At 53.5% G+C, this 12,395-nt stretch overlaps 1 protein-coding gene across 2 annotated transcripts in view; it reads left to right on the top strand.

Moving 5' to 3' along the window:
- LOC133349950 (dachshund homolog 1-like) overlaps positions 1-12,395 on the top strand; it is a 222,365-nt gene that overhangs the window by 93,224 nt on the left and 116,746 nt on the right. For both annotated transcript variants that reach the window (XM_061563855.1, XM_061563854.1), the window contains exons 2-3: positions 3,968-4,071; positions 11,030-11,185. In XM_061563855.1, the coding sequence (XP_061419839.1) occupies positions 3,968-4,071; positions 11,030-11,185 (260 nt within the window). The remainder of the gene's footprint in view (positions 1-3,967; positions 4,072-11,029; positions 11,186-12,395) is intronic.

Below are 12,395 nucleotides of genomic sequence, written 5' to 3'. Positions count from 1 at the left end.
TTGCCGTACAAAGGCAACGATCTCCCGCGTGCGTAGCTTTGAACAGAACTTCGGGGAAAGTGCTGTTCGCGAGTAGCACCTATGAAGGCCGCCACGTCACACAGAGGAAGGTGGGTGGCCAGCACCACGCCCGGCCGTCTTTGTCTTAACAGTTGACGATGTTAACACAGGCAACAGGTACTCATTTGAGGCTGGGTCGACCTAGGGGCGGCCCAGATAATACACACGCAAAAGACAAAGATCCCCGTAGTGTAGCGGTTAGCGCTACGCTGCGCTATGAACCCGGCGACCCGGGTTCGATTCCCGCTCACGACCAACACCGGTGTTGATTATCTGAACCGGTCATGGGCCTCCCCTAGGTCGACTCAGCCTCAAATGAGTACCTGGTGTACCGTTACAGCCTTAATAGGTGCTCGCTAACAGCACTTGCCCCTACAGCCATGCACACAAAAATCCCCCATATAGCCTTAACAGACTGTAGAAGCAAGTGCTGTTAGCGGCACCTATAAAGGCCGGCACGGCACATGAGGGGGTGGGTGGCTAAGACCACGCCCGGCCGCCTTTGTCTCTAAAGTGACGATGTTTACACACCGCACCAGGTACTCATTTGAGGCTGAGTAGACCTAGGCATGCACACACACACACGTATACACATACATGCAAAACAAAGACAAAGATCCCCCGTATGGTTACACACCGCACCAGGTACTCATTTGAGGCTGAGTCAACGTAGGGGGAGGCCCCGGACCCGTTCAAAATGTTCGTCACTGTTAGTGGTCGTGAGTGGGAATCGAACTCCGGTCGCCGTGCGTGTGAGCGTGGTGCCCTAACCACTGTCACTAAGTGGCGTTGACGTCACCACGGCGCTTGTACCAGGCTACGTACACTGAGAGACCAGGTCAAGTTTCGAAGTTTGCTGACAGGAGGTCACGGGTTCAGACCCAGGTGTCATGAGTTGCCTGAAATGACTGGCAGATGCACCACCTGCGCTCCCTACTATGCCAACTCGATCTATTTTATCCATCCGGCGCTCTGCTCGTTGTTGTGAGCGTCGCTCCTCCGCCCTCCGTCGTTGCTGGAGGGCGACTGCCTCCAACTGCCCAGTAGCAGCAGCGTCCTTCACGAGCCTCCTCCAATGTTGACACCTCTGGTACCGGTCACCGGCAAGACCCCAATCATCAGCTCCACGTCCTCCTGTACCACATCAGCCCACGTCTTCTCTAGCCCGTGCCCCGCCCGTTTACCCCCCTCTAACCGGCTTGGCCATGCGGTGGCTGGACATGTGGGCTACGTGACCCAGCCAACGTAGCCTCGCCTGCTGGAGGGAGTTCCACAGTTGGGGGGGGGGGGGGGGGGTAACCACAGTAAACGCCCGAGCAGGCAGGTAGTCGACGCAGCTGGATTGAACATAGCGCGCGCGTGTCAATATCCTTCCGAACGCGTGCCCCTTTCTGTTTCCTCCTCCTCTTCTTCTTCTTCCTGGTTGTACCGTGCGCTCAGACAACGGCGTCCGACGTTTGGCTTCACGTGCCCGAGTGTCCAACACACGTGGGGCGAAACGTCGGACATCGTGGCCAACGACACGCGGTGGTACGACCGGAGAATCACGCAGCAGCAGAACCAACCCTGCCGTGTCTGGGAGAAAACAAAAAACGCGGCGACGCTGATGACACTGGGGGGGGGGGACCCGGCTGACTGTGGGTTGAGGGTGCTGCCAATGACAGAGTTAACATTCAGCTCGGTCGAAGGTCCGAGGGTGGAGGGGCGGGTGAGGGGCGGTGAAGGGGGGGGGGGCAGGAGGCGAAGGCCCGATGATGGGGTCGCGGTTGGGGGGGGGCTGTTGTGGAGAGGTGGGGGAGGGGGGGAGATTAGGAGAGGGAGGGGGGCAGCAGCTAAAATTCACTCGCTCCTAGCGGGGAGTTGAGCAGTCATTGGAGGGGGGTTGTCGCCACCGCCCGCTAATCGGGGGGTGGTGGTGGGGAGGGGGCTGGGCTGGGTGGGGGGAAGCGGGGGGGTTTGGTGGGGAGACGAGGGGGGCTGGGTGGGGAGACGGGGGGACTGGGTGGGCAGACGGCGGGACTGGGTGGGGGAGACGTGGGGGCTGGGTGGGGAGACGAGGGGGGGGGCTGGGTGGGGAGACGGGGGGACTGGGTGGGCAGACGGGGGGGGGGGGGTGCTGGGTGGCGAGATGGGAGGGGCTGGGTGGGGAGACGGGAGGGAACTGGGTGGGGAGACGGGAGGGGGCTGGGTGGGGAGACGAGGGTGGGGGGGGCCTGGGTGGGGAGACGTGGGTGTGGGGGCTTCCCCCTCCCCCATTCCCAGCTCGTCCGTTTATAGTTGTGACTTCTGACACAACAGCGCGCTCGTATTCTCCGCGTTGTCATGTGTTTTCTCTTTCTGACTCTCTTTTGTCTTTGAAGTAAAAGCCACCCCCACCACCAACCCCCACCCCCACCCCATCGTGCCCTCCTCCTTCTTCTACAAGAGACGAAAACGCAGCGCACATTTGAAATATGGAGCGTGTCTGGAACCACTCTTACCGCGTTTAAATTCCTGCGCACAACAGAATTCCTTTGCTGTCATCCAGAAAGCATTTAGATGAACGCCTCGCGATGTGCGTGGTGCTTGGGATGTTGGTGGTGGTGGGGGGGGGGAGGTGAGGAGGATAGGGGGAGGGTGAGGAGGAGGAGGGGGGTATCTCCTGGGCAGCCCCATGGAGGTTTCTATTCCTCCTCCTCACGATGAGAATCGGGTCTCTATTCTCCTCCTCTGTTAAGGGTTCCTCCTCTCGATTCGTGCAGGGGGGGATTGAGTGGAGTTCACTCGCTATACCTGTGAGCACTCAAGGTTGACGATCAAAACACCTTATAGACACACTTCTTCCAAAGCATCAAGTCGGCATTCGCCACGCGTGCTTGCGGTGAGACGTGTGTGCGTTGTCCTTGCAACTGATTGGCCGACGCCAGAGACAGCCTCTTACATGCCTCTGTCTTGGCTGTGTGTGTACGTATGTTGAACTTCTTCCGCACCGCACGTTACCAAGCGCGCTGATCGGAGGTGCCGGGGAGCGACGACAAAACTCGACGTAAAAAATCAATTCTAAACAAAAGCTGTAGGGCCAAAGGCTGCCAAAAGGCGAACAGGACAAGGGCGATGCAAACGCCGAAGTATTTACGAGCTCGGGTTAAGCAGTTCTATCTCCGTGACCCCTTTTAGCCAGTATCAATGCGACGTTTAAAACATCTTAACACCTTTTTTCTCTTCTTAATCATCCAAGTTCAACCAGGGTATGTGCGGGTCATTGCTTTCTCTCTCTCGCTCTCTCTCTGTGATGTGGGTCGTGCGCTGCTCCGCTGCTGTTAGTAACTGCGAGCAGTGTCACGCTGCCCGGCTCACGATACGCACAGCCCCGCCGGTCCGAGTCCATCTCCCGCCCCCGCAGATGAAACGGCGGTGGCGAGTTGCAGTGACTAAGACGCACGGTCCTCGCTTTGTTGTTCGGCGGTGATGGGCTTTATCGTGATCTGCACGTTTACATTGATGGACACGTTTCGTCAACGTCCGCTACATCTGTCCGCCTCTCTTGGTTGTGGTGGTTGTGGTGTTGGTGGCGGTGGTTGTGTTCACGTTTTACGCACACGTGGTGGTGGTGGTGATTGTGTCCGCGTTTCACGCAACCGTGGAGGTGGTTGTGGTGGTTGTGGTGTTGATGGCGGTGGTTGTGTTCACGTTTTACGCACACGTGGTGGTGTTAGTGGTGGTTGTGTCCGCGTTTCACGCAACCGTGGAGGTGGTCGTGGTGGTTGTGGTGTTGATGGCGGTGGTTGTGTTCACGTTTTACGCACAGGTGGAGGTGATGGTTGTGTTTGCGCGTCATCCACACGTGGCGTTGGTGGTTACGTTGGTGGTTGTGGTGGCTGTGTCCGCGTGTCACCCACCTGCACGCTTCCCTTGCCCTTGTCGTCAGCTCCAGGCCGGGCCGGCCCCCGAAACGAGCACACGGACTGCTGTCGCCCGACAGCATGCTGCCCCACCACGGCCTCCTCTCGCCCGGCGTGCTCTCTCCTCCAGGTAACTGGGGAGGCGGGGAGGACACTCCGCACTCACCTGGGCATCAGCATCATCAGCATCATCATCATCACCACCACACACACAAGGATGACATTGATTGATCGAATCGTTCATCCGTTCATTGATTTACTAAACCATGATGCCGCCGCACACGCTCATGTCTCTTCCCGGGTGCTGCCGCCGTCTCCGCGAGGTGACGGTGGGGGGGGGGGGGGGCGGTCAGCTGGGGGGGGGGGGGGGTAGGTAACGGGGGGCTGGTGGGGGGGGCAGGTCAGGGCTAGGGAGGGGGCACTGCGACTGCGGTGGTGGGCGAGGGAGGGCGGAGGTGGGGGGGGGGGGGTTATTCATTGATTCATTCGGTGATTCGTGCACTGTAGTTCGTGATTCATTCAGTTTTCTTTCGTTCCGTGGCTCCACGCGTTTCCTTTCTCTGAACACCCCCCTCCCTCCACGGCGTTATTTCGGACCTCTACGATGCACGCGGTTGGCTACGTACGGCGCGAAAGAAGTTTCAACCATGCGTACAGCAATGTGCGCATGCACCGTTACTTTTTTGTTTTTTAATATCGTCGCACAAAGTTTGATTCCCGCTCGTGCGATGAATTCCTTTGACCCGTTAATTCTCGGGGGGTGGTTCCGCAACGGAACGCGATGTCTCTCTCTTTGTTTCTCTTTGGATGGTGCCACTGCTTCGTAACTTATTCATGCGCACAGCAGTTCGTGAAGGTTGCTCGCGGATGATATGTGTTGTGCATTGTGCGCTATAAATAACCATAACGACCGCGGTGATTACGATTACAATCAATACCTGTCGCATCGGTGCAAAAAGAGCTTCGCAGATAATCGGCTTCCTCCTCCGGTCTAAATAAAGATTTGTATTGTGAGCGATGACTTTGTGTCTCGTCATGGCGCACCGCCGATCGGCACGGTTGGCTACGTACGGTGCGAAAGAAGTTAAACATACATGATCATCATCACGATCCATGGGCAGATAGCTCGTAGGTGTGAACTGCACATGACGTAATAAATATATAGCTAGTTAACATATTATATATATTATTGTACAGGGGGGGCAGTGTATTGTGGGTGGGGTGGGGGTAGCTTCATCTAGCAGTGGATTGACCATGTCCGATGATGATCATATACGATTTTGTGGTGGGGGGCAGTGAGCGGTTATTAGCAAACTGTGCTGTGAACCGGGCGGACCTGAGTTCAATTCCCGACCACGGCTAACATCAGTGGCGAGTGACAAATCGTGGTGATGTGTGATTACCAATCCTCACTGCCGATAACAGCGTGAGGGAAGGCCTTCATTCAGCCGTGGATTGACAAAGGGCAGAACATTATATGTGTTTATCTATGAGCGCGGGGTGGTTATACCATACATCAACACCGCTACTCGCCTTCAACAATTGAGCGTTCAGCCCCGACGAAGCTTGGTGGAGCTGAATGGAGTTTAAACGAGCCCACAAACACTTTGTTGTGAAAGACTCAACGCGTTCGAGCCCCTGAGTTTGAACTTCCACGAAGCTCACGGTCCGCCCTGAATCGCATCCACTGCACAAACCACGGCAGCAGACGCGGATACCCCGATGATGCACACATGGAAACTTTAAAACAAAAAACTCGCCAGTGTGCGACTGTTGTCATCCAGAACAGACCGTACAACAACATCAATAACAACAACAAGATTGCACGACTCAATGCCCGACCTCACAGACATCATCACAGCGAAACGCGACTCCGACAATCCTGACACGGTTATTATAATCTGGCTTGACCACCTGCATGTGGAATTGTGCTTTGTCGCTCTGCATCTACATCATCATCTACATCATCATCATCTACATCATCATCTACATCATTATCTACATCGTCATCATCATCTACATCATCATCTACATCATCTACATCATCTACAGCATCATCTACATCATCATCTACATCAGCTACATCATCATCATCATCTACATCATCTACATCATCATCTACATCATCATCTACATCATCATCTACATCATCTACATCATCATCTACATCATCATCTACATCATCTACATCATCATCTACATCATCATCATCATCTACACCATCATCTACATCATCATCATCTACATCATCATCTACATCATCATCTACATCATCGGCTACACATAAGACGAACTACAACGCTGTTTCGTGAAGTGGGGGGGCGAGACGGGTTCGGACATCACTCGCCACTGACGTGAGCCGTGAGCAGGGCTCTAACCACCGAAAGCACCCGCCGCCGATGACGTAAGCGCTTCCATAATAGGTGCTCGCTAACAGCGCCCATCAAATCTACAAACACGAACGACTGCACGGGGGGGTTGGTGGGGGGGACAAGTCGGCTTCCTTTGTAAACGTCTGTGAACTCGTTTGTACGAGTGTAGGGCTGGTGGGGGGGTGGGGGGCGTCGTGGAGGGAGGCGACCAAGATAAACAGGGGAGTAAAGAGTCAACGTTGGAGCTGACAAGCTTTCAAGGAGCGGGTTGAGGGCTGGTGGTGGTGGGGGGAGGGAGGTTTGAACCCTAATTTCACGACAACGCGTCTCGCTCCGCAAAAAACAGCGCTGCATTATCAATCAATCTCCCTCAAGCGCCTTTCACGGACACGGACACACACAAAAAAAAGCAACAGTCTCCTTTTGAAAGCGCAATTATATTTTACGCTATGGATATTACACAAAGCAGATTCCTTTAGGCGGAGGGGTGGGGGTCGTTTGTGTTGGGGGGGGGGGTAAGGGGGGGGGCTCGGTGGGGTAGGGGCCTGCGCGGGCTGGGGTTGGAGGCGGGGTGAGTGAACTCGAAATCGGTGTGGGAATCCAACTGGTACAGGGGAATGACGAAAGGAGTTAGGGCTGCGCATTGCTGTTGTTTGTACACGCACATACACACACACACGTGTGCAACATCTCCGATGATTAATAATCTTCAATCGACGATTCGTGTAAGTCTTCTTGGTTCTTTCGGTAAAGTCACGTAGAAGGGAAGTAATAAAATAATAAAAATAAAACATAATAAAATAATTCTCACGACGTTTCGGCCACAACGCAAGCAGCCGTCCTCAGGTGAAGGACGGAATCCCTGCAGTCACGAAAGCTTTAAATCGAAAAGATTCGTGTAAGTATATAGACAAAGATCCCCCCCCCCTGTAAACCCTTGAAAAGACTGCTGGGGCAAGTGCTGTTAGCGAATAGCACTTATGAAGACCGGCACGGCGCACGATGGGGTTGGGTGGCCAGCACCACTCCCGGACGCCTTTGTCTCCCCAGTAGCGATGATTACACACCGCACTAGCTTACTAATTTGAGGCTGAGTCGACCAAGGTGAGGCCCAGGATCGGTTAAGAAAATCGTCACTGGGTGTTGGCCGTGAGCGGGAGTCGAACTCGGTTCGCCGGGTTCGTAGCGCAGCGGCGCGCTAACCGCTACACCACCGCTCTCCACATGCACACATGCACGCACACGTATACACACACACACATACAGGCACACACACATACAGGCACACACACATACAGGCACACACACGCACGCACGACGATCTCCTGGGTTAAAGGGGCTGGTGTATTATAGCCACCACTGCAGTACTTTTTACTGCAGTGCAGAACGTTGTGAAGTACACGTACAGCTTTTTATTGCAATGGATGTACTTGCCCCCGTTATGCGAACGTGGAATTGGCACCACCGTCTTAAAAGAAGCAGTCAATGTTATCCCCGCGACGATTAGATTAACCGTCACACGATTCTGAGGGGGGGGGGGTCTCCGATCCCATTACGTGATTAAATTCGATTAAATTCGATTATTATTTTAACATTGCTGGGAACAGTACAGCAACAACAAAAAAACCCTCAACGCATTAATCAATAACACTGGAAAATTGCCCGACGTTTCGGGCAATGGCCCTTCTTCTTGGCACACACTACTACATCGTGTGCTTGACAAGGCCACAGTGTTAAATCGTTGACGCATGCGCCCAGTTTGTTGTGTTGACTGTTTTGACAGCCGCGGCAGCGGCATCACCAAATAATTTGTTTGATTTTGAGAATGATAGCGCCTCTGGTAGCTGTAGGCGCGAGGAGAACCCATCGCTGTACCTTACAAGGTATACGATACGCAAGTACGGCAAGTTTACACCATTGGAACCTCATTTGCCAGTAAACAACATAATTGGTTTTTTACCCTTTTATCTGGCAACAAAACTGACACTTTTTTTTTTACAAGGAGTCATGTTTGCATAGACCACAATACCTGCAGTCATCATGCGTGCGCCTTTTCGTGCGCCTTTTGGCGTCATCTGGTCCAACACCATGTGAGACTAGGCTCTAAGGAAAGCTGTCTCGGGTGTGGACCAATCAACTTCAAGGACAGTGCATACATTATCAGAGTTATGTTTTTTATTTGCATTATGACTGCAGGTATTGTGGTCTATGCAAACATGACTCCTTGTAAAAAAGGTGTCAGTTTTGTTGCCAGATAGAAGGGTAAAAAAACAATTATTACGGCAAGTTTAACAACCTCTGCTAACAACAATGAATCGATACGATGTTACATCCACGGAAATCCAGTGGAAACGATCGTCGCAAGTGTCGCTTCGATCGATTTTGTGGGCCAGGGTCAAGGTCAAGAGGTCATCGCAGCCAATGTTGTGGGTGCCACCGTACCTCGCCGTCGCTTCCTTCCTTCTGCCAGATATATCCTAAGTCGGGTGCTCTTGCAGTCTTACACACACACACGCACACTGCCATTAGGTCTACCCGTTTGTTTCACAGTATACTCTTCCTGCAAGGGTCGCTCTTACAAACTCACCACCACCAACTTTAGGTCTTCTCTTCCCCTTGGTCGCTGACCTCTGGGTGCCCCTCCACTGCTCGTCTCGGCGACCTGCCCTCCCCCCCCCCGACTCTGCGCACGCGTCCCACCCATCACATACAACACACAGTTGCACCATTGGTACCTCATTTGCCATTAAAAAATATGTGTTTTTTTACCCTTTTATCTGGCAACAAAACTGACACCTTTTTTTTACGAGGAGTCATGTTTGCATAGACCACAATACCTGCAGTCAATATGCAAACAAAAAACATAACTCTGATAATGTATGCACTGTCCTTGAAGTTGATTGGTCCACACCCGAGACAGCTTTTCTTAGAGCCTAGTTTTGGACCAGATAACGCCAAAAGGCGCACTCCTTGTAAAAGGTTTCAGTTTTGTTGCCAGAAAAAAGGGTAAAAAACCAATAATCAACACACAGTTGCTTTTGTTCCTATTTCAATTTGCTTCGTTGCTGGAACTTTATTTTGTTATCTCTTTATTAGTGTTATCTCGCGATGGCCAGATGCAGTCTCCGTCACGTGGTATGAAGGAGGTCGTAGGTTCGATCCCGACCCCTGACGCCTGCTCTATATTTGGAGTTTGCGTGTTCTCTCTCTCCCCGTGGGGTTTTCACTCCCACGTTTAGAAACATGCGTTGATAGTATTGTCTGCTATGAATGTCCACGCGATATAAGCTACTTTGTTGAGCTGTCATTTGCGGCCAGGTCGCTTCTGATAAAAGAGAGCGAATAGCCCGGTGGGCTGTATCTGCTAAAATAAAATAAAATCGTTTTTGTTGTTGCTTTTGCTCGTGTGATTTTGGTGACCCAGGTCACACTTGCAAATGTGACTCATGGCCAAGTCCCCTTGAGTTTTCACCTGCTGGACAAACAGCGTCGACTTGAAAGCTGGCACCTAAACAAACCGAGAATCTCTTCCCGATTGCATCGACAGCGCTTTCCTGCCACGCGTTTGTTGTTTCTCCAAACTTACACGTTAGTTCATCCGATCCAGCCACCGCGTTGTTAGCATCTTTCACGTGCAACCTACAGCTCAGACGCTTCTTCCCCAGTGGCTTTGTGGGTCAGAGCCGCGGCTCGCTGGGCCCGATGATTGTTAGCGAGCGCCTATCAAGGCTGGTAGTACACAATTGGCAGGGCGGAGGGGTAGGGGTGTTGGTGTGGCAAGCACCACGTACACCGGGCCGACGATTTCTCCACAGCGGTGCTGTTTGCTGTTCGGACAACTGCACCATATATATACAAGTATTCTTTTTTTAAGGCTGAGCCGACTTAGGAGGAACTCAAGCCAGCTTCAGATACCCCTGTACCACCGATGCGCGGGCATGGCTGGTTGATTGAACCCAGAAGTTTGGCCTCGTAGCTTAGTCCGCTGCTCGCGGTACCGCCTCTCTATACCAAGACAGACTCTGTCAGTGAGCACCTATTAAGGTCCGCGACATGAGCACGTGGGTGCGGTGTGGACAAGACCTCACGCCCGGCCACATTTCCTCCCGGCCTGCTGATTTTGACGACCGCCCCAGCTGCTCAAGGCAAGGCTGAGTCGCCCTACAGTTAAGGGGAGAATCGCGATCCTGTCCGCTATCACTCGCTGTCGGTGTTCGCAATTCCGTGACCGGGAATTGAACTCGGGTGGCCGGGTGCGTAGTGTAGTGCCTAACTACCCTACAGCCCCCGCGACGAGTACAATCCTTGTCAACGTGGAACGTTGGACCAACAGTGGTTCCAACCACCATGCCAACGTTGGCCGGACGTTGAAATGTTTACTGGGATATATCATTTTGCAATCAAAGGTGCGACATGAAGTTGTATTGACGATTAGCCCTGTTTGGGTGGCGGCCGCGCGTAGGGCAATCCGCTCCGTGTTTTACCACCACCACCAGCAGCAGCTTGTCTAGGGGGGGGGGTAACGAGGCAGGCAATGGGTCGTGCTGACCAACTGCGCCACCGCTCCCCATTGACACACATCCTCCCGCTCGGGTCAGCGTGACACTTTAAAAATAAATGCAGTCTCCATCCCTGCACCTCCCTCCCTCCCCTCCCTGCCCTCCTCCCCCTGTCTCCCTGTACCCCCCCCACCACCACCACATCGCTCGCGCCCAGGCCTGGGTCCCACGGGGGGCGTGAGCTCTGGCGCCGCCTTCCCGGAGAGTCTGAAGATGAAAAAGCTGAAGCTGGAGGCGGTGAATGGCGTCCATGGCAATGGTAACCCGAGCAACAAGGAGGGCGACACCACCGAGATGTGCTCCGCATCGGCCGGTGAGACGGGGGGGGGCGGGGGGCGGGGGGTGAGGGGGAGGGGGGATTGGGGGTGTCTGTGTTTTGAGTGCGTGTTTATTGGTGAGCGTGGTGTGTGTGTGTGTGTTGGCACAGTTGGGGACCACAGGGCGGGAGGGTACATCTGCCAGGCATCTCATGTCAGTCAAACCGTGGCACCTGGGTCTGTCACGTAAACCTCCTGCTGAGCAGAAAAAACATTTCACGTGATGGCCTCAAGGTGCACCTAGCCTGGCACAAGCGACGTGGTGGCGTCACTGCTAATTAGTTGGGAACGGCGGTTGTTGATGATGGTGTGTGTGAGTGGATGAGTGAATGGATGAGTGAGTGAGTGGGTGAATGTGTGGGTGAGTGAGTAAGGGGAGCAATAGTGTAGCAATTAACACACTGCGCTATGATCCCGGCAACCCGAGTTCGATTCCTGTTCACGGCCAATACAAGTTACGATTATCTAAACCGGTCCTAGGCCTCCCTTAGGTGGGCTCAGCCTCAAATCAGTATCTGGTGTGGTGTGTAGAAACATCGCCACTGGGGAGACAAAGGCGACCGGGCGTGGTGTTGGCCACCCACCCCCTCGTGCACCGTGCCGGCCTTCATAGGTGCCCGCTAACAGCACTTGCCCCAACAGTCTGTTAAGTCTATACAATAGATATTTGTCTCTGTGTGAGTGGGTGAGTGTTGTTGTGACCTGCAGTGCGGTGATGTTTGAACACCCATTAATGACAAGACCAAACAGTAGGTGTCTGGTAGAGCGAACCCTCAATATTAGTGAGTGAAACGTTCACAGGAATATAAACTACAAAAGTAGCGATATTAGAGTGATAGAGAGGCAACTGACCGCTGATGAGTGAGCGTGCACTGCCCCATTAATCACTCTGACTGCTGCTTCATGTTGATTTATATCAAGGGCACTGAGATGGGAACTGGGTGCTCCACCCCCGATATGTTTGAGTTGGAGTCTGGGCCAGGGTTGTGAAAGTGACTTGTTTCGTGGTGGCATTGACGCGAGACCCTGGCCACAACGGGGAAAAAGCTTCAACTCTCGTCCACGCTCTCTCCCACTCCTCCTTCCACTCTCTCTCTCTCACCCACTCCTCGCTCGCTCTCTCCCATTCGCTCTCTCGCCTTGTTTTCTCGGCGGTGTTTAACGCCCGAGACAGTCCCCGTCCACCCCCGTGGCCCGTGCTCCTGT

The sequence above is a fragment of the Lethenteron reissneri genome, chromosome 32, assembly GCF_015708825.2.
Source record: "Lethenteron reissneri isolate LAM-NWPU_2019-01 chromosome 32, ASM1570882v1, whole genome shotgun sequence".
In the NCBI taxonomy this organism is placed as follows: Eukaryota; Metazoa; Chordata; class Hyperoartia; order Petromyzontiformes; family Petromyzontidae; genus Lethenteron; species Lethenteron reissneri.
This window is presented reverse-complemented; position numbering and strand designations above follow the sequence as displayed.